General features: G+C 36.9%; 1 protein-coding gene across 2 annotated transcripts in view; it reads left to right on the top strand.

The window, feature by feature from the left end:
- The window catches only part of OSBPL11 (oxysterol binding protein like 11), a 137,350-nt gene extending 117,186 nt beyond the window's left edge, over nucleotides 1-20,164 (top strand). For both annotated transcript variants that reach the window (XM_037837371.1, XM_037837364.1), the window contains 2 exons: nucleotides 14,504-14,657; nucleotides 18,944-20,164. In XM_037837371.1, coding sequence (XP_037693299.1) covers nucleotides 14,504-14,657; nucleotides 18,944-19,009 — 220 coding nt within the window. In that variant the 3' untranslated portion in view covers nucleotides 19,010-20,164. The remainder of the gene's footprint in view (nucleotides 1-14,503; nucleotides 14,658-18,943) is intronic.
- Nucleotides 20,165-22,981: the final 2,817 nt, after the last annotated feature.

Here is a 22,981-nt window from a genome sequence, read left to right as displayed (position 1 = left end):
CACTAGGTTAATGGTTTTGGGGGGATAGGGGTGTGAGGGAATGGGGCATGGTTGTTAATGGATACAGGGTTTCTTCTTGGGGTGATAAAAGTAGTTTGAAATTAGATAGTGGTGATGGTTGTACAACTCTGTGAATATATTGAAAACCACTGAATTGTACACTTTTTAAAGGGGTACATTTTATGGTAGGTGAATTTTATCTCTAGAAATCTGTTATTTAAAAAAAAAATCTAAAATGACTAAAATAAAAAAGACTGTCAGTATCAAGTGTTGGTGTGGATATGGAGGAACTGGAACTCTCAGTACTGCTGGTAGGAATGCAAAAGGGTCCAGCCTTTTTGGAAAACAGTTTTGCAGTTTCTTATAAAATTAAACATTCACCATCATATGACCCAAAAGCCTTGTATTTGTTTGTTCATACAAACTTTATCCATAATAGCCAAAAAGTGGAAACAACCCAAATGTCTATCAACTAGTGAACAAGTTATAGTATATCTGTACAATGGAATACTATTCTGCAATTAAAAAGAATGGACTGCCAATATATGCAGCTACTTAGATGAATCTCAGAAGCGTTACGCTAAGTGAAAGAAGTTAGAGAAGACTACTTACTATATGATTCCATTTAAATGAAATTATAGAAAAGGCCAAACTATGGCTTCAGAAAGGTGATTAATGCTTATCCAGGCCAGGAATTGGGGAAGGAATCGAAAGAAAAAGGCAACAAAGGAACTTTCTGGTGTTCTGGAAATGTTCTATGTATTGATTGTGGTAGTGATTTTACAACTATATATATTTTTCAATTTTGTAGTTAAAATTGGTGAATCGTACCATGTGTAAATTATACCTCAATAGAACTAATTTTAAAGGTAAATAAAGACATTAATAATGAAAAAAGAACAAATTTTTAATTTCAGTTTTATTGAGTTATAGTCACATACCATACAATCATCCACAGTGTACACTCAGTTGTTCACAGTACCATCATATAGCTGTGCATTCATCACCACAATTTCTGAACATTTTCATTGCTCCAAAAAAAAGATAAAAATAAGAATAAAAATGAAAGTATAAGAGAACACCCAGGGGGCAAGATGGCAGACTGGTGAGCTGCAAGTTTTAGTTACTCCTCCAGGAAAGTAGGTAGAAAGCCAGGAACTGCGTGGACTGGACACCACAGAGCAATCTGTCTTTGGGCATACTTCATACAACACTCATGAAAATGTCGAACTGCTGAGATCAGCGAAATCTGTAAGTTTTTGCGGCCAGGGGACCCGCGCCCCTCCCTGCCAGGCTCAGTCCCGTGGGAGGAGGGGCTACCAGCTCCGGGAAGAAGGGAGAACTGCAGTGGCAGCCCTTATCGGAAACTCATTCTACTGATCCATACTCCAACCATAGATAGACTGAGACCAGACACCAGAGAATCTGAGAGCTGCCAGCCCAGCAGAGAGGAGACAGGCATAGAAAAAAAAAATAACACGAAAAACTCCAAAATAAAAGCAGAGGATTTTTGGAGTTCTGGTGAACACAGAAAGGGGAAGGGCAGAGCTCAGGCCTTGAGGCGCATATGCAAATCCCGAAGAAAAGCTGATCTCTCTGCCCTGTGGACCTTTCCTTAATGGCCCTGGTTGTTTTGTCTATTAGCATTTCAATAACCCATTAGATCTCTGAGGAGGGCCCCTTTTTTTTTTTTTTAATCCTTTTTTCTTTTTCTAAAACAATTACTCTAAGAAGCCCAATACAGAAAGCTTCAAAGAATTGCAATTTGGGCACGTCAAGTCAAGAGCAGAACTAAGAGAGCTCTGAGACAAAAGGCAATAATCCAGTGGCTGAGAAAATTCACTAAACACCACAACTTCCCAAGAAAAGGGGGGTGTCCGCTCACAGCCACCATCCTGGTGGACAGGAAACACTCCTGCCCATCGCCAGCCCCATAGCCCAGAGCTGCACCAGACAACCCAGTGTGACGGAAGTGCTTCAAATAACAGGCACACACCACAAAACTGGGCGTGGACATTAGCCTTCCCTGCAACCTCAGCTTATTGTCCCAGAGCTGGGAAGGTGGAGCAGTGTGAATTAACAAAGCCCCATTCAGCCATCATTTGAGCAGACTGGGAGCCTCCCTCACAGCCCAGCAGCCCAGAACTGCCCTGGGGGGGACAGCACTCACCTGTGACATAGCACAGTCATCCCTCAACAGAGGACCCGGGGTGCACAGCCTGGAAGAGGGGCCCACTTGCAAGTCTCAGGAGCCATACGCCAATACCAAAGACTTGTGGGTCAGTGGCAGAGACAAACTGTGGCAGGACTGAACTGAAGGATTAGACTATTGCAGCAGCTTTAAAACTCTAGGATCATCAGGGAGATTTGATTGTTAGGGCCACCCCCCCTCCCCGACTGCCCAGAAACACGCCCCACATACAGGGCAGGCAACACCAACTACACACGCAAGCTTGGTACACCAATTGGGCCCCACAAGACTCACTCCCCCACTCACCAAAAAGGCTAAGCAGGGGAGAACTGGCTTGTGGAGAACAGGTGGCTCGTGGTCGCCACCTGCTGGTTAGTTAGAGAAAGTGTACTCCACGAAGCTGTAGATCTGATAAATTAGAGATAAGGACTTCAATAGGTCTACAAACCCTAAAAGAACCCTATCAAGTTCAGCAAATGCCACGAGGCCAAAAACAACAGAAAATTATAAAGCATATGAAAAAACCAGATGATATGGATAACCCAAGCCCAAGCACCCAAATCAAAAGACCAGAAGAGACACAGCACCTAGAGCAGCTACTCAAAGAACTAAAGATGAACAATGAGACCATAGTACGGGATATGAAGGAAATCAAGAAGACTCTAGAAGAGCATAAAGAAGACATTGCAAGACTAAATAAAAAAATGGATGATCTTATGGAAATTAAAGAAACTGTTGACCAAATTAAAAAGATTCTGGACACTCATAGTACAAGACTAGAGGAAGTTGAACAACGAATCAGTGACCTGGAAGATGACAGAATGGAAAATGAAAGCATAAAAGAAAGAATGGGGAAAAAAATTGAAAAAATCGAAATGGACCTCAGGGATATGATAGATAATATGAAACGTCCAAATATAAGACTCATTGGTGTCCCAGAAGGGGAAGAAAAGGGTAAAGGTCTAGGAAGAGTATTCAAAGAAATTGTTGGGGAAAACTTCCCAAATCTTCTAAACAACATAAATACACAAATCATAAATGCTCAGCGAACTCCAAATAGAATAAATCCAAATAAACCCACTCCGAGACATATACTGATCACACTGTCAAACACAGAAGAGAAGGAGCAAGTTCTGAAAGCAGCAAGAGAAAAGCAATTCACCACATACAAAGGAAACAGCATAAGACTAAGTAGTGACTACTCAGCAGCCACCATGGAGGCGAGAAGGCAGTGGCATGATATATTTAAAATTCTGAGTGAGAAAAATTTCCAGCCAAGAATACTTTATCCAGCAAAGCTCTCCTTCAAATTTGAGGGAGAGCTTAAATTTTTCACAGACAAACAAATGCTGAGAGAATTTGCTAACAAGAGACCTGCCCTACTGGAGATACTAAAGGGAGCCCTACAGACAGAGAAACAAAGACAGGACAGAGAGACTTGGAGAAAGGTTCAGTACTAAAGAGATGCGGTATGGGTACAATAAAGGATATTAATAGAGAGAGGGAAAAATATGGCAAACATAAACCAAAGGATAAGATGGCCGATTCAAGAAATGCCTTCACGGTTTTAACGTTGAATGTAAATGGATTAAACTCCCCAATTAAAAGATATAGATTCGCAGAATGGATCAAAAAAAATGAACCATCAATATGTTGCATACAAGAGACTCATCTTAGACACAGGGACACAAAGAAACTGAAAGTGAAAGGATGGAAAAAAATATTTCATGCAAGCCACAGCCAAAAGAAAGCAGGTGTAGCAATATTAATCTCAGATAAAATAGACTTCAAATGCAGGGATGTTTTGAGAGACAAAGAAGGCCACTACATACTAATAAAAGGGGCAATTCAGCAAGAAGAAATAACAATCGTAAATGTCTATGCACCCAATCAAGGTGCCACAAAATACATGAGAGAAACACTGGCAAAACTAAAGGAAGCAATTGATGTTTCCACAATAATTGTGGGAGACTTCAACACATCACTCTCTCCTATAGATAGATCAACCAGACAGAAGACCAATAAGGAAATTGAAAACCTAAACAATCTGATAAATGAATTAGATTTAACAGACATCTACAGGATATTACATCCCAAATCACCAGGATACACATACTTTTCTAGTGCTCACGGAACTTTCTCCAGAATACATCATATGCTGGGACATAAAACAAACCTCAATAAATTTAAAAAGATTGAAATTATTCAAAGCACATTCTCTGACCACAATGGAATACAATTAGAAGTCAATAACCATCAGAGACTTAGAAAATTCACAAATACCTGGAGGTTAAACAACACACTCCTAAACAATCAGTGGGTTAAAGAAGAAATAACAAGAGAAATTGCTAAATATATAGAGACGAATGAAAATGAGAACACAACATACCAAAACCTATGGGATGCAGCAAAAGCAGTGCTAAGGGGGAAATTTATAGCACTAAACGCATATATTAAAAAGGAAGAAAGAGCCAAAATCAAAGAACTAATGGATCAACTGAAGAAGCTAGAAAATGAACAGCAAACCAATCCTAAACCAAGTAGAAGAAAAGAAATAACAAGGATTAAAGCAGAAATAAATGACATAGAGAACAAAAAAACAATAGAGAGGATAAATATCACCAAAAGTTGGTTCTTTGAGAAGATCAACAAGATTGACAAGCCCCTAGCTAGACTGACAAAATCAAAAAGAGAGAAGACCCATATAAACAAAATAATGAATGAAAAAGGTGACATAACTGCAGATCCTGAAGAAATTAAAAAAATTATAAGAGGACATTATGAACAACTGTATGGCAACAAACTGGATAATGTAGAAGAAATGGACAATTTCCTGGAAACATATGAACAACCTAGACTGACCAGAGAAGAAATAGAGGACCTCAACCAACCCGTCACAAGCAAAGAGATCCAATCAGTCATCAAAAATCTTCCCACAAATAAATGCCCAGGGCCAGATGGCTTCACAGGGGAATTCTACCAAACTTTCCAGAAAGAACTGACACCAATCTTACTCAAACTCTTTCAAAACATTGAAGAAAATGGAACACTACCTAACTCATTTTATGAAGCTAACATCAATCTAATACCAAAACCAGGCAAAGATGCTACAAAAAAGGAAAACTACCGGCCAATCTCCCTAATGAATATAGATGCAAAAATCCTCAACAAAATACTTGCAAACCGAATCCAAAGACACATTAAAAAAATCATACACCATGACCAAGTGGGGTTCATTCCAGGCATGCAAGGATGGTTCAACATAAGAAAAACAATCAATGTATTACAACACATTAAAAACTCGAAAGGGAAAAATCAATTGATCATCTCAATAGATGCTGAAAAAGCATTTGACAAAATCCAACATCCGTTTTTGATACAAACACTTCAAAAGGTAGGAATTGAAGGAAACTTCCTCAACATGATAAAGAGCATATATGAAAAACCCACAGCCAGCATAGTACTCAATGGTGAGAGACTGAAAGCCTTCCCTCTAAGATCAGGAACAAGACAAGGATGCCCGCTGTCACCACTGTTATTCAACATTGTGCTGGAAGTGCTAGCCAGGGCAATCCAGCAAGACAAAGAAATAAAAGGCATCCAAATTGGAAAAGAAGAAGTAAAACTGTCATTGTTTGCAGATGATATGATCTTATATCTAGAAAACCCTGAGAAATCAACGATACAGCTACTAGAGCTAATGAACCAATTTAGCAAAGTAGCAGGATACAAGATTAATGCACATAAGTCAGTAATGTTTCTATATGCTAGAAATGAACAAACTGAAGAGACACTCAAGAAAAAGATACCATTTTCAATAGCAACTAAAAAAATCAAGTACCTAGGAATAAACTTAACCAAAGATGTAAAAGACCTATACAAAGAAAACTACATAACTCTACTAAAAGAAATAGAAGGGGACCTTAAAAGATGGAAAAATATTCCATGTTCATGGATAGGAAGCTAAATGTCATTAAGATGTCAATTCTACCCAAACTCATCTACAGATTCAATGCAATCGCAATCAAAATTCCAACAACCTACTTTGCAGACTTGGAAAAGCTAGTTATCAAATTTATTTGGAAAGGGAAGATGCCTCGAATTGCTAAAGACACTCTAAAAAAGAAAAACCAAGTGGGAGGACTTACACTCCCTGACTTTGAAGCTTATTATAAAGCTACAGTTGCCAAAACAGCATGGTACTGGCACAAAGATAGACATATAGATCAATGGAATCGAATTGAGAATTCAGAGATAGACCCTCAGATCTATGGCCGACTGATCTTTGATAAGGCCCCCAAAGTCACTGAACTGAGCCATAATGGTCTTTTCAACAAATGGGGCTGGGAGAGTTGGATATCCATATCCAAAAGAATGAAAGAGGACCCCTACCTCACCCCCTACACGAAAATTAACTCAAAATGGACAAAAGAGCTCAATATAAAAGAAAGTACCATAAAACTCCTAGAAGATAATGTAGGAAAACATCTTCAAGGCCTTGTATTAGGCGGCCACTTCCTAGACTTTACACCCAAAGCGCAAGCAACAAAAGAGAAAATAGATAAATGGGAACTCCTCAAGCTTAGAAGTTTCTGCACCTCAAAGGAATTTCTCAAAAAGGTAAAGAGGCAGCCAACTCAATGGGAAAAAATTTTCAGAAACCATGTATCTGACAAAAGACTGATATCTTGCATATACAAAGAAATCCTACAACTCAATGACAATAGTACAGACAGCCCAATTATAAAATGGGCAAAAGATATGAAAAGACAGTTCTCTGAAGAGGAAATACAAATGGCCAAGAAACACATGAAAAAATGTTCAGCTTCACTAGCTATTAGAGAGATGCAAATTAAGACCACAATGAGATACCATCTCACACCGGTTAGAATGGCTGCCATTAAACAAACAGGAAACTACAAATGCTGGAGGGGATGTGGAGAAATTGGAACTCTTATTCATTGTTGGTGGGACTGTATAATGGTTCAGCCACTCTGGAAGTCAGTCTGGCAGTTCCTTAGAAAACTAGATATAGAGCTACCATTCGATCCAGCGATTGCACTTCTCAGTATATACCCGGAAGATCGGAAAGCAGTGACACGAACAGATATCTGCACGCCAATGTTCATAGCAGCATTATTCACAATTGCCAAGAGATGGAAACAACCCAAATGTCCTTCAACAGATGAGTGGATAAATAAAATGTGGTATATACACACGATGGAATACTACGCGGCAGTAAGAAGGAACGATCTGGTGAAACATATGACAACATGGATGAACCTTGAAGACATAATGTTGAGCGAAATAAGCCAGGCACAAAAAGAGAAATATTATATGCTACCACTAATGTGAACTTTGAAAAATGTAAAACAAATGGTTTATAATGTAGAATGTAGGGGAACTAGCAGTAGAGAGCAATTAAGGAAGGGGGTACAATAATCCAAGAAGAACAGATAAGCTATTTAACGTTCTGGGGATGCCCAGAAATGACTATGGTCTGTTAATTTCTGATGGATATAGTAGGAACAAGTTCACAGAAATGTTGCTATATTATGTAACTTTCTTGGGGTAAAGTAGGAACATGTTGGAAGTTAAGCAGTTATCTTAGGTTAGTTGTCTTTTTCTTACTCCCTTGTTATGGTCTCTTTGAAATGTTCTTTTATTGTATGTTTGTTTTCTTTTTAACTTTTTTTTTCATACAGTTGATTTAAAAAAGAAGGGAAAGTTAAAAAAAAACAAAAAAAAAAAGAAAAACAAGGAAAAAAAAAAGATGTAGTGCCCCCTTGAGGAGCCTGTGGAGAATGCAGGGGTATTCGCCTACCCCACCTCCATGGTTGCTAACATGACCACAGACATAGGGGACTGGTGGTTTGATGGGTTGAGCCCTCTACCATAAGTTTTACCCTTGGGAAGACGGTTGCTGCAAAGGAGAGGCTAGGCCTCCCTATATTTGTGCCTAAGAGTCTCCTCCCGAATGCCTCTTTGTTGCTCAGATGTGGCCCTCTCTCTCTGGCTAAGCCAACTTGAAAGGTGAAATCACTGCCCTCCCCCCTACGTGGGAACAGACACCCAGGGGAGTGAATCTCCCTGGCAACGTGGAATATGACTCCCGGGGAGGAATGGAGACCTGGCATCGTGGGACGGAGAACATCTTCTTGACCAAAAGGGGGATGTGAAAGGAAATGAAATAAGCTTCAGTGGCAGAGAGATTCCAAAAGGAGCCGAGAGGTCACTCTGGTGGGCACTCTTATGCACACTTTAGACAACCCTTTTTAGGTTCTAAAGAATTGGGGTAGCTGGTGGTGGATACCTGAAACTATCAAACTACAACCCAGAACCCATGAATCTCGAAGACAGTTGTATAAAAATGTAGCTTATGAGGGGTGACAATGGGATTGGGAAAGCCATAAGGACCAAACACCACTTTGTCTAGTTTATGGATGGATGTGTAGAAAAGTAGGGGAGGGAAACAGACAGACAAAGGTACCCAGTGTTCTTTTTTACTTCAATTGCTCTTTTTCACTCTAATTATTATTCTTGTTATTTTTGTGTGTGTGCTAAGGAAGGTGTCAGGGATTGATTTAGGTGATGAATGTACAACTATGTAATGGTACTGTAAACAATCGAAAGTACAATTTGTTTTGTATGACTGCGTGGTATGTGAATATATCTCAATAAAATGATGATTTAAAAAAAAAAAAAGGTAATGTATAACCCTTGGGAAGACTGTTGCTGCAGAGGAGAGGCTAGGCCTCTCTATAATTGTGCCTAAGAGCCTCCTCCCGAATGCCTCTTTGTTGCTCAGATGTGGCCCTCTCTCTCTACCTAAGCCAACTTGAAAGGTGAAATCACTGCCCTCCCCACTACGTGGGATCAGACACCCAGGGGAGTGAATCTCCCTGGCAACGTGGAATATGACTCCCGGGGAGGAATGTAGACCTGGCATTGTGGGATGGAGAACATCTTCTTGACCAAAAGGGGGATGTGAAAGGAAATGAAATAAGCTTCAGTGGCAGACAGATTCCAAAAGGAGCTGAGAGGTCACTCTGGTGGGCACTCTTACGCACACTTTAGACAACCCTTTTTAGGTTCTAAAGAATTGGGGTAGCCGGTGGTGGATACCTGAAACTATCAAACTACAACCCAGAACCCATGAATCTCGAAGACAGTTGTATAAAAATGTAGCTTATGAGGGGTGACAATGGGATTGGGAAAGCATAAGGACCACACTCCACTTTGTCTAGTTTATGGATGGATGAGCAGAAAAATAGGGGAAGGAGACAAACAGACAAAGGTACCCAGTGTTCTTTTTTACTTCAATTGCTCTTTTTCACTCTAATTATTATTCTTGTTATTTTTGTGTGTGTGCTAATGAAGGTGTCAGGGATTGATTTAGGTGATGAATGTACAACTATGTAATGGTACTGTAAACAATCGAAAGTACAATTTGTTTTGTATGACTGCATGGTATGTGAATATATCTCAATAAAATGATGATTAAAAAAAAAAAAAAAAAAGAGAGAGAACACCCAAAACTTCCTTCCCCCCATCCTACCCTAGTTTTCATTTAATTTTTTTTCCCATTTTTCTTATCATCTGTCCTTACATTGGGAGTATGAGCCACAAGGTTTTTGCAATCACAAAGTGACATCGTGTAAGCTACATAGTTATATAATCGTCTTCAAGAATCAAGGTTACTGAGTTGCAGTTTGACAGTTTCAGGTATTTCCTTCTAGTTATTCCAATACACTAAAGACTAAAAAGGGATATCTATATAGCGCATAAGAATACCCTCCAGAGTGACCTTTCAACACCATTTGAAGTCTCTGTCACTAAAGCTTTATTTTGTTTCATTTTGCTTCCCCCATTTGGTTGAGATTTTCTCAATCCCACAATGCTGGGTCTAGGCTTATCCCTGGGAGTCATGTCCTGCTTTGCCAGGGAGATTTATACTCCTGGGAATCATGTACTATGTAGGTGGGAGGACAGGGGGTTCACCTACCAAGTGGGCTTAGAGAGAGAGAGGGGCCACATCTGAGCAACAGAAGACATTCTCTGGGGAAGAGTCTTTTTTTTTTTAATGCAATTTTACTGAGATATAATCACATAACATATAGTCATTCAAAGTGTACAATCAGTACACAGTATCATCATATAGTGGTGCATTCATCACCGCAATCAAACTTTGAACATTTTCATTATCCAAAAAATAAAATAAAGATTAAAATAAAAAAGAGCATCTATAACATCCCATTCCCCTCCTCGCCCCATTGTTCATTTACTTTTTTTTGAATTCAGTTTTACTGAGATATATTCACATACCATACAATCATCCATGATGTACAATCAGCTGTTCACAGTACCATCATGTGGTTATGCATTCATCACCCCAATCTATTTTTGAACATTTTCTTTACACCAGAAAGAATAAAAATAAGGATAAAAAATAAAAGTAAAAAAGAACACCCAAATCAACCCCCTCATCCCACCCTATTTTTCATTTAGTTTTTATCCCCATTTTTCTACTCATCCATCCATCCACTGGATAAAGGGAGTGTGATCCACAAGGTTTTCACAATCACACTGTCACCTCTGGGGGAGACTCTTAGGCACAATTATAAGTAGGCTCAGCCTCTCCTTTGCAGTAACAAGCTTCATAAGGACAAGCCCCAAGATTGAGGATTTGGCCTACCAAATTGGTAGTCCTCAATGCTTGCAAGAACATCAGTAATAACCCAGGTGGAAAAGTTTAATATTTCCGCATTTTTCTCCAGTTCCTCAGGGGGGTCATGCAAATACATTTTATAAGGGCTCTTTTTAGAGTGCCATTATTGCACCTAAAAAATTAATGATAATTTCTTAATAGTAGGTAATGTTTAATGTTCAAACTTTTCAGTTCTCTCTTTTTTACAGTTTGTATTTTAAAAATCTAATAACATCCATATATTGCAATTGCCTGATACATGCAGATGGACATATTTGATTGTTTTGGTATTTTTTATTTACTTCTACCCTGCCTTGTCCCAAGTAGGATTTAAAGTGGTCTATAATTTACATATAATCTGGGGAGGGATAAGTGTAGAACAGACAGATTCTGCTCCAAGAGGTCAGTAAAGTGGCCCTTGGCCCCACCTTGGGTTCTGTAACACTCCTGGAAGGAGACCTTTCTGCTGAATCTTACAGGATTATTAGGTAGCAGATGAAAATAAACCAAAAGAAAGAGAGAAAAGGGGGATTCTGGCAGAGGCCTGATGTAAAGCAATGAAAGTAGGGATGAAGAAATAAGACAAAAACAAACAAAAAACTAGAAAGTGAGCAGAATTTGGTGATTGACTGGAGGTGGAGGTGGAGAAGTCTAGGGTGATTCCCATGGGTATTATGGTTGGTTGTGGAATTGAGGGAAATATAAGCAAGGGTGGAAGAAAGGAGAAAAGAATGGGAAAGAGGGAAGTACAGGAAGGGGAGATAGGGTTTCAAGGAGAAGGAGGAAAAAACTGAATGCTGTCTGCTGTGCTTGTGGGGAAGGGGCACCAGCCCCCTGGGAGGGCAAACTTACTGTTCTTTGCTGCGATCTTAGCCATTCCACCCATTCCAAACTGGTGTATAATGTGTGCTGGTCACGGAAGTCCCCAAAACCACTGATCCACACAGTTTCTGGCTATTTACCATATGCCCTAGAGGAATTACTAAATTCCACACCTCACTACTCTGCCATCATGCCCCGCCTCTCAGAACATATATTTTTAGTCTCTGAAATTATACATCCAAGTAATGATAATGCTTCTGTCTGGGTACTTGTAATTCAGGTTATTTTTTTCTTTTTCAAGATTGTTTTGGCTGTTCCTGGTTCTTTCATTTCCATATAAGTTTTAGAATCAGTATGTCAATTTCTGCAAAAAAGCCTGCTGGGATTTTGGTAGGTGTTTTGATTAATCTGTAAATCAATTTAAGGAGAATTGTTATCTTAACAATATTGAGACTTCTGGCCCATAAACATGGTATACCCCGCCATTTATTTAGGTCTGTAATTTTTCTCAGCAAAGTTTTTTAGTTTTTAGTGTATGGGTCTTGCACATCTTTTGTTAATTTATCCTTAAGTATTTCATATTTTTGATGTTCTTAAAAATAGCCTCTGTGACTTCTGTTTCTAATTTTTATCATAAATATTATTTTTGTATATTGATCTTATATCCTGCAACCTTGCTGAATCTCACTTGTTTAGTTCTAGTAGTAGTTTTAGTGTTTTCTATATAAACAGCTTTTTATCTGCAGGTAAAGATAGTTTTACTTTGTTCTTTCCAATGTTTATGCCTTTTTATACCTCTAGTACAAAACTGAATAAAAGTGGTAGTAAAAGTGGGCATCTTAGACTTGTACCTGATATTAGCCTGATGCTGGCTGTAGGTTTTTTGTCGATATCCTTTGTTACATTGAAGAAGTTTCCTTTTACTTAGTTTGCTCTGAGTTTTGCTAATGAATGGGAAAAGATTTTATTACATGCTTTTTCCTAGTTTATCAACATGATAAAATGATTTATTTGCTTTATTCTATTAATACGGTGGATTATTTTAATTGAGTTTCAAATGTTAAACTAACCTTGCATTAGCTAACCACACTTTGTGGTGTATGAACCTTTTTAGATGCTGTGGATTCTATTTGCTAAAATTTTGTGAAGGATTTTTCTTGTTTACATTCATATTGGTCTGTAGCTTTCTTTGTGGGAAAGTTTTTAATTACCAATTCACCCCTAGGGAACCACTAATCTGCTTTCTCTCTCTTTAAATTTGCCTTTTCAGGATATTTCATATAAATGGAATCATACAGTATATGATTTTTTAAACCTGACTTCTTTCACTTAGCATAATATTTTTGAGGTTCATCTATGTTGTAGCATGTCAGTAGTTCATTTCTTTCTTTTGCTGGATAGCATTCCATTGTGTGGATATACCACATTTTCTCTGTTCACCAGTTGATGGATTTTCAGGTTGTTTCCACTTTGGGGCTCTTATGAATATTTCTGCTATAAACATCCTTGTAAAGATCTTAGATAAATATCTAGAAATGGAATTGCTGGGTTGTGCGGTAGTTTTATGTTTAATTTTTTGAGAAATCACTAAACTGTTTCCCAGAATGGCTGCACCATTCCCAACAGCAATGTATGGGGGTCCAATTTTTCCACATCCTTGTAAGCATTTGTTATTGTTTGTCTTATTTATTATACTCATTTTAGTGGGTGTAAGGTGGTATCTCGTGGTTTTAATTTGCATTTCCCTAATGACTAATGATGTTGGGTATGTTTCATGTGCTTACTAGACATTTATTTATCTTCTTTGGTGAAATGTGTGCTTATGTCTTTTGTCTGCTTTTTAATTAGGTTGTCTTATGATTGTAAATTCTGGATACAAATCCTTTATTGAATATGTGTTTTACAAGCATTTTCTTCTAGCCTGTTGCTTGTCTTTTTATCTTCCTAATGGTATTATTTGCAGTCCAAAAGTTTTTCATTTTGATGAGGTTGCATTTGACAGTGTTTCCTTTTATGGTTTTGGTGTCATGTCTAAGAAATCATTGCTTAACTCAAAGTCTCAAAGGTTTTCTTCTAAAAGTTTTATTGTTTTAGCTCTTACAAGTAGGTCTGTGATCCATTTTAAGTTAATTTTTGTGTGTGGTGTGAGGGATGGTCTAAGTTCATCTTTTTGCTTATGGATATCCAGTTGTCCCATCACATTTGTTGAATAGACCATCTTTTCCCCAAGGAATTGCCTTGGCCACTTTTTTTTACTTGGAGTTTGTTAAACTTCTTCTATCCTGTATTGTGGCCTATAAGCTCTATTTAGTGATTTGGCATACTCATAAGGCCCTCTTCATTTGTTGCCCCATCTGTCAGGGATCACTGTCCTCTGCTGCCTGTTGCCCAGTATCTGAAATCCACTGTTTCATTATATTTTGTCTGGTGTCCTAGTTGATTAAGATGGAAGGATAAATCTGGTCTGTTATTTCATCATATCCAGAAGAAGTGGTCTCTCTCATATTTCAGCTTTCCTAAAATATATTTCTTTTTTGCTTGTTATTTCCTAAGTTTCCTAACAATAAAAATTTTGCTATACAAGTTATTTTTAATTTAAAAAGGCGGCACCCTGGATGTTAACATCAGCAACATAATATTGGTGTTCTTGTAACTCATAGGCATGAAATGATAGGTCTAATTTAGGAAATGTAATTTTAAAAAGTTATTGTAATTTTAAGAGTATCTGTTCTATTTAATTATCTTTTTCCAAGAATGTAAACTGTGTGGTTTTTGGATTTCAGGAGATTATGGAAAAATGTAACTGACTCTCTGAGGGAATCTGAAATTGATAAGGCCACAGAGCATAAGCGTGCCCTGGAAGAACACCAGAGGACTGAAGAAAGGCATCGTACTGAAACAGGCACACCCTGGAAAACCAAATATTTTATTAAAGAGGTATGTTCTACATGTCTTAAAGCTAAAACTCATTGCTTAATGAGAAGTTTTGCTTAATAGGCCTTGTTGAATTGTTAACATTCATATGTCTTTATTTCTAAAAGTAGTCCAGCTTAAACATGAACTTTTTCATGAGCTTTTAGCAATTTATCAAAATAAAGTGGTTCACCAACAGGCGAAATATATTTGGGGATTTAAATTAGCCACAAACAAAAATGCTAACTCAGTCTTCACTCACCATAATAGAATATGTAATTTAGAATTTATTGCCTTTTGTACCACGTCTGAATCTCTGTGTTCCTTTCCAGAGACCACATTTTAAAGGATATGAGAAACTTGATTGGCTGTATAGAGGATAGTGACATGGCTAGAATCTTTGTTAACATTTAAGGAAAAGAGAATGAAGTGAGGGTGTTTAGCTTGGAAACAGAAAATTGAAGCCATTTATTATAACTTTCTTCAAATATATGTAGGTTTATCACATAGAAATTTTTTCTCAGTTCAGGTGGCAGATGAAAGGTAGGCCCAAACTATGAGGAATCAAATTATGGACTTTTCATAAGAAGGACTTATATAGCAATCAAAAATGTCAACAGAGTACATCTTTTGTTAATGTATTCCCCAGCACTAGAGAAGTGTAGTTTATGTAGAAGAGTTTTATGCCCTGATTTTGCAGTTGAATTAAATGACTTTTGAAGTCTCTTCTAAATTTAAAGATTTAAATTTTTTGTTGTTGTTATCCCTTTCTGGTAGAACTCAAGGTGAGTAATGGTACAGAGCTGAAATCAAAAAAAGTTTTCTTTTTACAGGCCAGTCTAAGGAAGCCCAACTGAATTTTAATATTGGTCCATCAGAAAGGAATCTGTAAAAAGTAATCTGATTATGACTTTTGCATAATTATTGCCCTTAAAAATCCATCATTTATTATAGTAGTTTCAGTACTTTCATTTTTCTTATCTTTGGGTATCTAATGTAAATATTGACTATTTTAATGGAAAGGAATAATAAAAGGAAAGTATTTTACATGTCCACACTTTTTTATGAAAAAATACACTTTTGTAATATTCTATTCAAAATTATATTCTGGTAATAATTGGACTTTATCATTTCATGCTCACTGCGAAAGCAGACGTACCAGGAGAGATTCTAAAAGAGGACCTGTGTAAATCATTAAAAATGAGCTCTGTGGGCTGAGAGTAAGGAGCCATGTAATTAAAAGATACAATCAATGGAATTTTAAAGGAAAGGCACCCAGATTTTTGCCACTGACATGACATATAAACTTGTTGCTTCTCATTCATTCTTTATTCAACAGATATTATTGAGAGTCTACCATATATGTGACTTCCTGCCCTTAGGAATTTAGACCATAAAATTTAAAGAAATAAACAAAAACATAATGTCAGGATATATTAAAAGATACTTTAAAAAATAAGTCACAGTAAGGGAATACCGCGTGAATGTGGATATTTGCTATTTTAGATAGGGTAGTAGTCATTACAGGCCTATTAAGAAGGTAGTGTTTAAATATAGAATATAATCAAAAGGTATCCAGGAGAAGAGCATTTCTGGCAGCAGGAACAACAAGTGCAGAGGCCCCAAGGTGAGGGTGTATTTGTTATTTGAAGAACAGAGAGAGGCGTGTAGCTGAATGGAGTAGCTTAAGGGAGAATGGTAGAAGATAGGATCTGAAAAGAAAGAGGAGGCAAATCATATAGATTCTCATAAGCCATTGTAAGAACTTTGGCAATTTTTTTTTTATTTTTAGGGCAGTTGTAGGTTTACAAAAAAATCATGCAGAAGTACAGAGTTCCCCTATAACTGCCACCCCCTCCAGCATTTACTCTCAGATGAGAAGCTTTGGAGGATTTTGAGCAGCAGAGAGAAATAATCTAACCCCATTCTGATCTCTGGGTAGAGATCAGATTGCTTTGGGGATGGTTGGAAGAAGGAAGAGTTGCAACAGGGAGACCATTTTGGAAGCTACTATCTTATTCTAAGCAAGAGATGATAGTGACTTCAACAAAGGTAGTAGTTGTGGAAGTAGTGAGAGAGAGATTTAAAGATAGAGCCATAGGACATGGATGTGTGAAGTATGAGAGAAAGAGAGGAATCAATGAAGATTTAAAGGTTTTTGACCAGAACATTAGACTATGGATGGTAGCTGTTGTAGTTTCCTAGGTTGCTTAAACAATTACCATGAAATAGGTTGGGTTAAACAATGGGAATTTATTAGCTTATGATTTTGAGGCTAAAAGAAAGTTCAAGTCAAGGCATCATGAAGGTGATGCTTTCTACTGGTAAACTGGTGTTGTGGGGCTGGCTGCCAGCTATCCTTGGCTCCTTTGTCACATGGCAAGGCACATGGTGCCATCTCCTGATCTCTCCCTTGTCTTCCAGATTCCGTGGTTGTCTAGCTTCTTGCTGCTTCCTCTGTGGTTTCCCTCTCTCATGTCTGAAGTCATTCTGTTTATAAAGGACTGGAGTGATAATTAAGACTTATCCTGATTAGGCTGGGCCACACACACAGCTTAACTGAAGTAACCTCATCAAAAGGTCCTGCTTACAATGGATTCACACCCATAGAAATGGATTAGATTTAATAAAATGTTTTTCTGAGGTCCTTACAGCTTCAAACCACTACAATAGCTAATGGTAGCACCAGTTATCAAGAGGGGTAACTTTGGAAAAGGAGCAAATTTAAGGGGAGTGGGGGGAAATCAAGAGTTCTTTTTAACCATGTTAAGTTTGAGAAATCTAGAGATTCAAGCGGAGATGTTAAGTAAGCTGCTGTATGTATACGATGTGAGTCTGGAGGTAAGGACTGGGGATATAAATTTGAAGGTCATTAGCATGTATCCAGATTTCAAAGCCATGGAATTAGATGAACTCATCTAAGGAGTAAATGTAGGCAGAGAAAAGATGAAAAAGGCAGTTTCTTTTTCAGGCTAAAGGCCAAGGAAGATTGGAAAACTAGATAGTCAGAATACTGAGCACCATTTAGCTAGAAGTCAGTAGCAATCAGAGGGCATTTGCTGTGGGACTCCTTGCTTATCACAGAAGAAAGGCCTTAAGACTTTTGGTACCTAGTGAAATTGATGCAAACTGAGGATCTAAGCATTGCCCAGGGTGCTTTTATTACTTAAATATTTAAATGGCTACGTAAGAATAATTAAAAGTACATCTCTTTAATTATGCTTATTCTTTTTACCCAAATAATATAGGATTACATTCTTGTAAACAAAATTTTAACAGCACATAAGTTTTGTAGGGTAGAGGTGTGGAAGTCCTACATCCCACTACCCTTACATGAGGAATCACTATTAAAAATTTAGTGTATATTCTTTTCTGTTAAATGCATCTTTAAACCCATCCTTCACTATGCTTTTCTACCACCAAGCAAAGATCTGGCACATAGTAGACACTCAATAAAAAAATACCTATTGAATAACTGAGTGCCTGAAAGGGAAAGAAGATATTTTCTAAATATCTTCTATATATCTAAATATAGAAGACATTTATATATCTCAGTATATCTATATCTCAGTAAATTATACTGAGAATTTATGTTTAACTTTTATAATTGTGTTTTCTTATTAAAATATAGAATTTGTGTTTATTTTTTTAAGTAACATTATTTGCTGGAAAAAAATTAAATTCTCTTTTTTCAGGTCTTTGAGTAGCAGCATTTCTCCATAGACAAGTTCCATAAAAAATCAGTAGCTTCCTAAGTATTGGCCTTGCAAACCTGAGCCTATAAAAGTGATGAACAGCATCATAGATGCACTTTTTAACTTATAAATGAACCAAATTCCTGTATTCCATTTAAAACACCCTTGAAAATATCCGGAAAAGACTTCTTATAAGCATAATGAGAAAAGAAAATGAGTATGTGTCATGTATTAAGCAATGCAGACCTTCAGGCTGTACTTTTTAAGTGTGAGAATGTGTGTTAAGAGCCACAAAAATATCCATAATCTTTGACCTAGTAATCACATGTCTAAAAATTGATCCCCAAGGGTATGGGATGTAGGACTTCCACACCATGTCTGTGGGTCATAAACTAGGTCCTCCCAGATGAGAACTTCTCACCTAACCCTAGCTAACCCACAGGCATTGTTTGATATCTTAAGCACAGGGACTTTTTTGCCTTCACAAAAACTCTTATCTTTTTAAATGTGAAAATAGAATTCCATTTCAACAGAGGTGATGCTTTGAGCTTTGGTTATTAATTCTAAAAAATATTAGAGGAATGGTTCTTTAATTTATTGTTCTACTTGTTTCAGGGAGATGGTTGGGTTTATCACAAACCCCTTTGGAAAATAATTCCAACAACACAACCAGCAGAGTGACACACACCATCTAAGACTCAACCAAATGAGGTTCTTCTCTGTTTATCCTTAACCCTCCCGGACTGGAGTCATTGCACTGAGACACTTGCTTCCTGATTGCACAGACTGAAACTAGCTAAAAACGAATGTACATATGAAGGCACTGTAGTGCTACAGCAAGACCAAAGTGTTGAAGAAACACGATGGACCTTTCACCAACTTGTTTCATGTGATGTGAATAATATCATCTTAAAATGTTTTACCTGAATTATTAGATGATTAATCTTCTATCCAGTTCCTGTTCCTAAAGCTAAGTTTGAATCCTGGCTTTGCACAGGAGCAACAGATACACACAGCAATTGAGAACTCAGTCATTTTGATTTCTTTAAAGTGAAAAGTGAAGTCTCTTTCAGAGTTTGTGCTTTGCTTTCTATCAGTAACTGGAGTATTCACTACTCTTATAAACAAACCAAGAGAAGGGAGGAAGATGACCCAGAAATGGATTCAGCCATTGTGCCTGAAATCAGTGTTTAAAAAAAAACAAAAACAAAAACCAACCAGGTTGTTACAAAGGCATTCTTTTCCTTCAAAAAGACTGTGTGCCTGTGTCTGAGGAATTTATCCATTATCCCCCTCTGTTGGAACTCTCTTTTAAAAAGCATATTTATAAATTGATTAGAATTGTAACCATGGAGAATTTTTTCTTCTGAACATTTTAATATACTTGAAAACAACATTGACTTGAAAAATTTCAGAACATTTTTCGATACCTGGTTTTATTAAATATTACACTTGAGAACAATTTTTTAAATGTGTTCATGACAATATGATGAAATTTTAGCCTTTCTCAAGAACTAAGGCATTAAAGAAAATAGCAAATATTAAAAAATAAAACTGTTACTTTTTTTCCACTTGTAGGTTAATATCCAGTATTATGTGCTATCCCTCTGGATAAGTATGCTTTATTTTATCTTGTTCACTCAAAATTTAAAACAACTATTCATATTTGTCAGTAATTCAGAAGTTATATATGTGACTGAACGCATGCAAAGTGTGGTTTTATTTTCTTTTCAGGAAAATGTAAATGCTGAAGAAAGAGTATGAAATTTAAAAAAAAAAACACAGGAAAAATGATATCAGGAAATTGTATTCAGGTACATAGCTTTTTTAAAATAAGTATTTTATTGAGGTTGAAGAATTGCTGGCAATTAAAAGAATAGTGCTAATTATGGCTTCCGTCATTCATTCAAGTATTTATTGAGCACCTACTTATGGTGCTCAGCACTTGTTACTGCAAGCTACCTTAATTTTCCAAGAGTGGTGCCTTAACTCTGTTTCTTCTGATGTGGTCTTCCAATCAGTGTGTAACATACCTGTTGTTCATCAGCCATTGTAGATGCTGTGTCTGTTGCATCAGCATAAGAAATTGAAGCTTTGTGCTCTGATAAATTGTGTCCTATAAAGGGGTTAATAGAATGAAAACAAAACAATTTTTTTCAGCAAATTGTAAATTATAAAAAACAGAATTGGTTTATGCATAACCATTTTAATGATTCCCTTGTTCATTTTTGCTGTGAAATGCACTGAAAAATATCAAAATGAGTTATAGTTCATGTGTTGGGAAAATTGAAAAATAAACTACAGAACAATGATGTCTTTGTCTGTTTTATGAATGGATAAAAATAGAAAGTTTATATTTAATAGAGTTCTTGTTCTGTTCATTTCTCTTTAAATCCTTATCTTCAGGTCTCTCCAGCTTAGGGAATAAATTTAATAAGAGTTTTTCTGTTTTGTTTTTTTTTTAACATTCTTAAATATACCAGAGATAGAACAAGAATATAAAATGAAACCAGATACTTTTTTGTTTTGTTTTAACTGTTTGAGTGTCCATTTATTTCTTTTAATTGTTGAACCATTTTAAGAATCATTGAAATAATGAATTTTAAAAATTCATATGAAAAACAATGCTTTTGTGAATAATTGAAATCTCCCCCAAGGTAATGAATTGTGCTCTTTAACAGTGGTGAAATAATGCTACTTTAGGATAATTGTTTTAACTTGTTTTTTTAGTTTAGGATAATTGTTTTGGCTCTTCTTGGCACCCCAGTGCTCTGGTAGAAGGCAGAGCCAGGAGAGTGAAGAAGGAACAATATCGACTTGCAGAAGCTGCAGCTTATCCTCTTGACAAGACCTAGAGACTTTTTTTTTATCTACACGGCCATCTGGTCAGGAAAACAAGTCTTTGTAGCAACTACTGGAGAGACTGAACCAGAGAGGTTCCCAACTCAGGAACACAGCTGAGGTGATAAACTGAAAATGGGAATTAAGTAAAAGTCTACATACTAAAAGATGAGCGCTTCCTTTCTCCATCCCACTCCAAAAATACTGATAGTCTTAAAGACTGAAATTACATCTCTAACCTCAGTCAAGAGATTAGAAGATCATTTTGGGGAGAACATCTCCAAGAAAAAAGTCCTGTGCACATATTTAGAGAATTTTCTAACAAACAGGTCTCAGCTGACAACCCTATTAACACTTGACAGTAAGGCCATATTAACAACCCCTCCAACATATCCCTCCCTCCACCCTCTCACTAGGAAACCACACACATCTACCCTCCCACTAACATTCAACATTCAGGCCTCATTTTAAGAGTTATCTAAAGATCAGCAGACATTTGAGGATAGCTATCAAAATGAATAAAAAGAACCAAAACAAACAGGAAAAAAAAGAAACTTAAAAGAAGCAGATAAACGAGCCGAGAGATCACTCTGGTGGGCACTCTTACGCACACTTTAGACAACCCTTTTTAGGTTCTAAGGAATTGGGGTAGCTGGTGGTGGATACCTGAAACTATCAAACTACAACCCAGAACCCATGAATCTCGAAGACAGTTGTATAAAAATGTAGCTTATGAGGGGTGACAGTGGGATTGGGAAAGCCATAAGGACCAAACTCCACTTTGTCTAGTTTATGGATGGATGAGTAGAAAAATAGGGGAAGGAAACAAACAGACAAAGGTACCCAGTGTTCTTTTTTACTTCAATTGCTCTTTTTCACTCTAATTATTATTCTTGTTATTTTTGTGTGTGTGCTAATGAAGGTGTCAGGGATTGATTTAGGTGATGAATGTACAACTATGTAATGATACTGTAAACAATCGAAAGTACAATTTGTTTTGTATGACTGCGTGGTATGTGAATATATCTCAATAAAATGATGATAAAAAAAAAAAAAAGAAGCAGATAATTCAGAAAATGGGAGAAAATAACTTCACAAAAAACTGAATCATTGGAAAGATAAGATGGTTTTGCTTCTATGAAACATGAAAAAAAATGCTATTTTTAAAATGGATTGTTCAGAGAACATAAAAGAGGTCTTGGAAATTTAAAATATAAGTTAAACCCTTAATAGGAGTTTCTAGAAGATAAGTAAAAGCCCTCAGTAAGTAGAACAAAAGAACAAAAGACGGACAACAGGAGAGAAATGCTAAGAAAATTAAAAGAGCAATCCGGGAAGTCTTAACATACAACTAGTAGAGGGTCAAAGAAGAAAAAATCAATGGAAGGAAAGATTTTAAAAAGAAATACAAGAAAGTTTCCCAGAACTGAATGACATGAATCTAGTTGAAAATTGAAAATGCCATCAGTACCCTTTTCAAAAAGGAGTGAGGGGGGAATCATTGTGAAATTTCATAACTCTTAAGAGAAGATTCTAAAAACAGAATGGCATTTGCCTTCTCAGTATCACAGAAAGCTAGAAGACAAAAATAGCAATACTCCAACTTTACATAGAATTTTACACCCAATCGAACTATGAATCTGACATGCAAAATCTGAAAGGATTTTTATCTCACCGTTTCTTTCTCTGGAATTTATTAAAGTATATACTCCTGTAAAACATAAGAGGGGTGGGGAGTGGGAGTTGGGAAAGATACAAGATCACAAAAACTGAGGATCAAACACAGGAAAGAGGCAAGGAAGATACCCAGTT

This window comes from Choloepus didactylus, chromosome 1 (genome assembly GCF_015220235.1).
Source record: "Choloepus didactylus isolate mChoDid1 chromosome 1, mChoDid1.pri, whole genome shotgun sequence".
Lineage (NCBI taxonomy): Eukaryota > Metazoa > Chordata > Mammalia > Pilosa > Megalonychidae > Choloepus > Choloepus didactylus.
The sequence above is the reverse complement of the archived record's forward strand: the minus strand, read 5'-3'. Positions and strand labels throughout refer to the sequence as shown.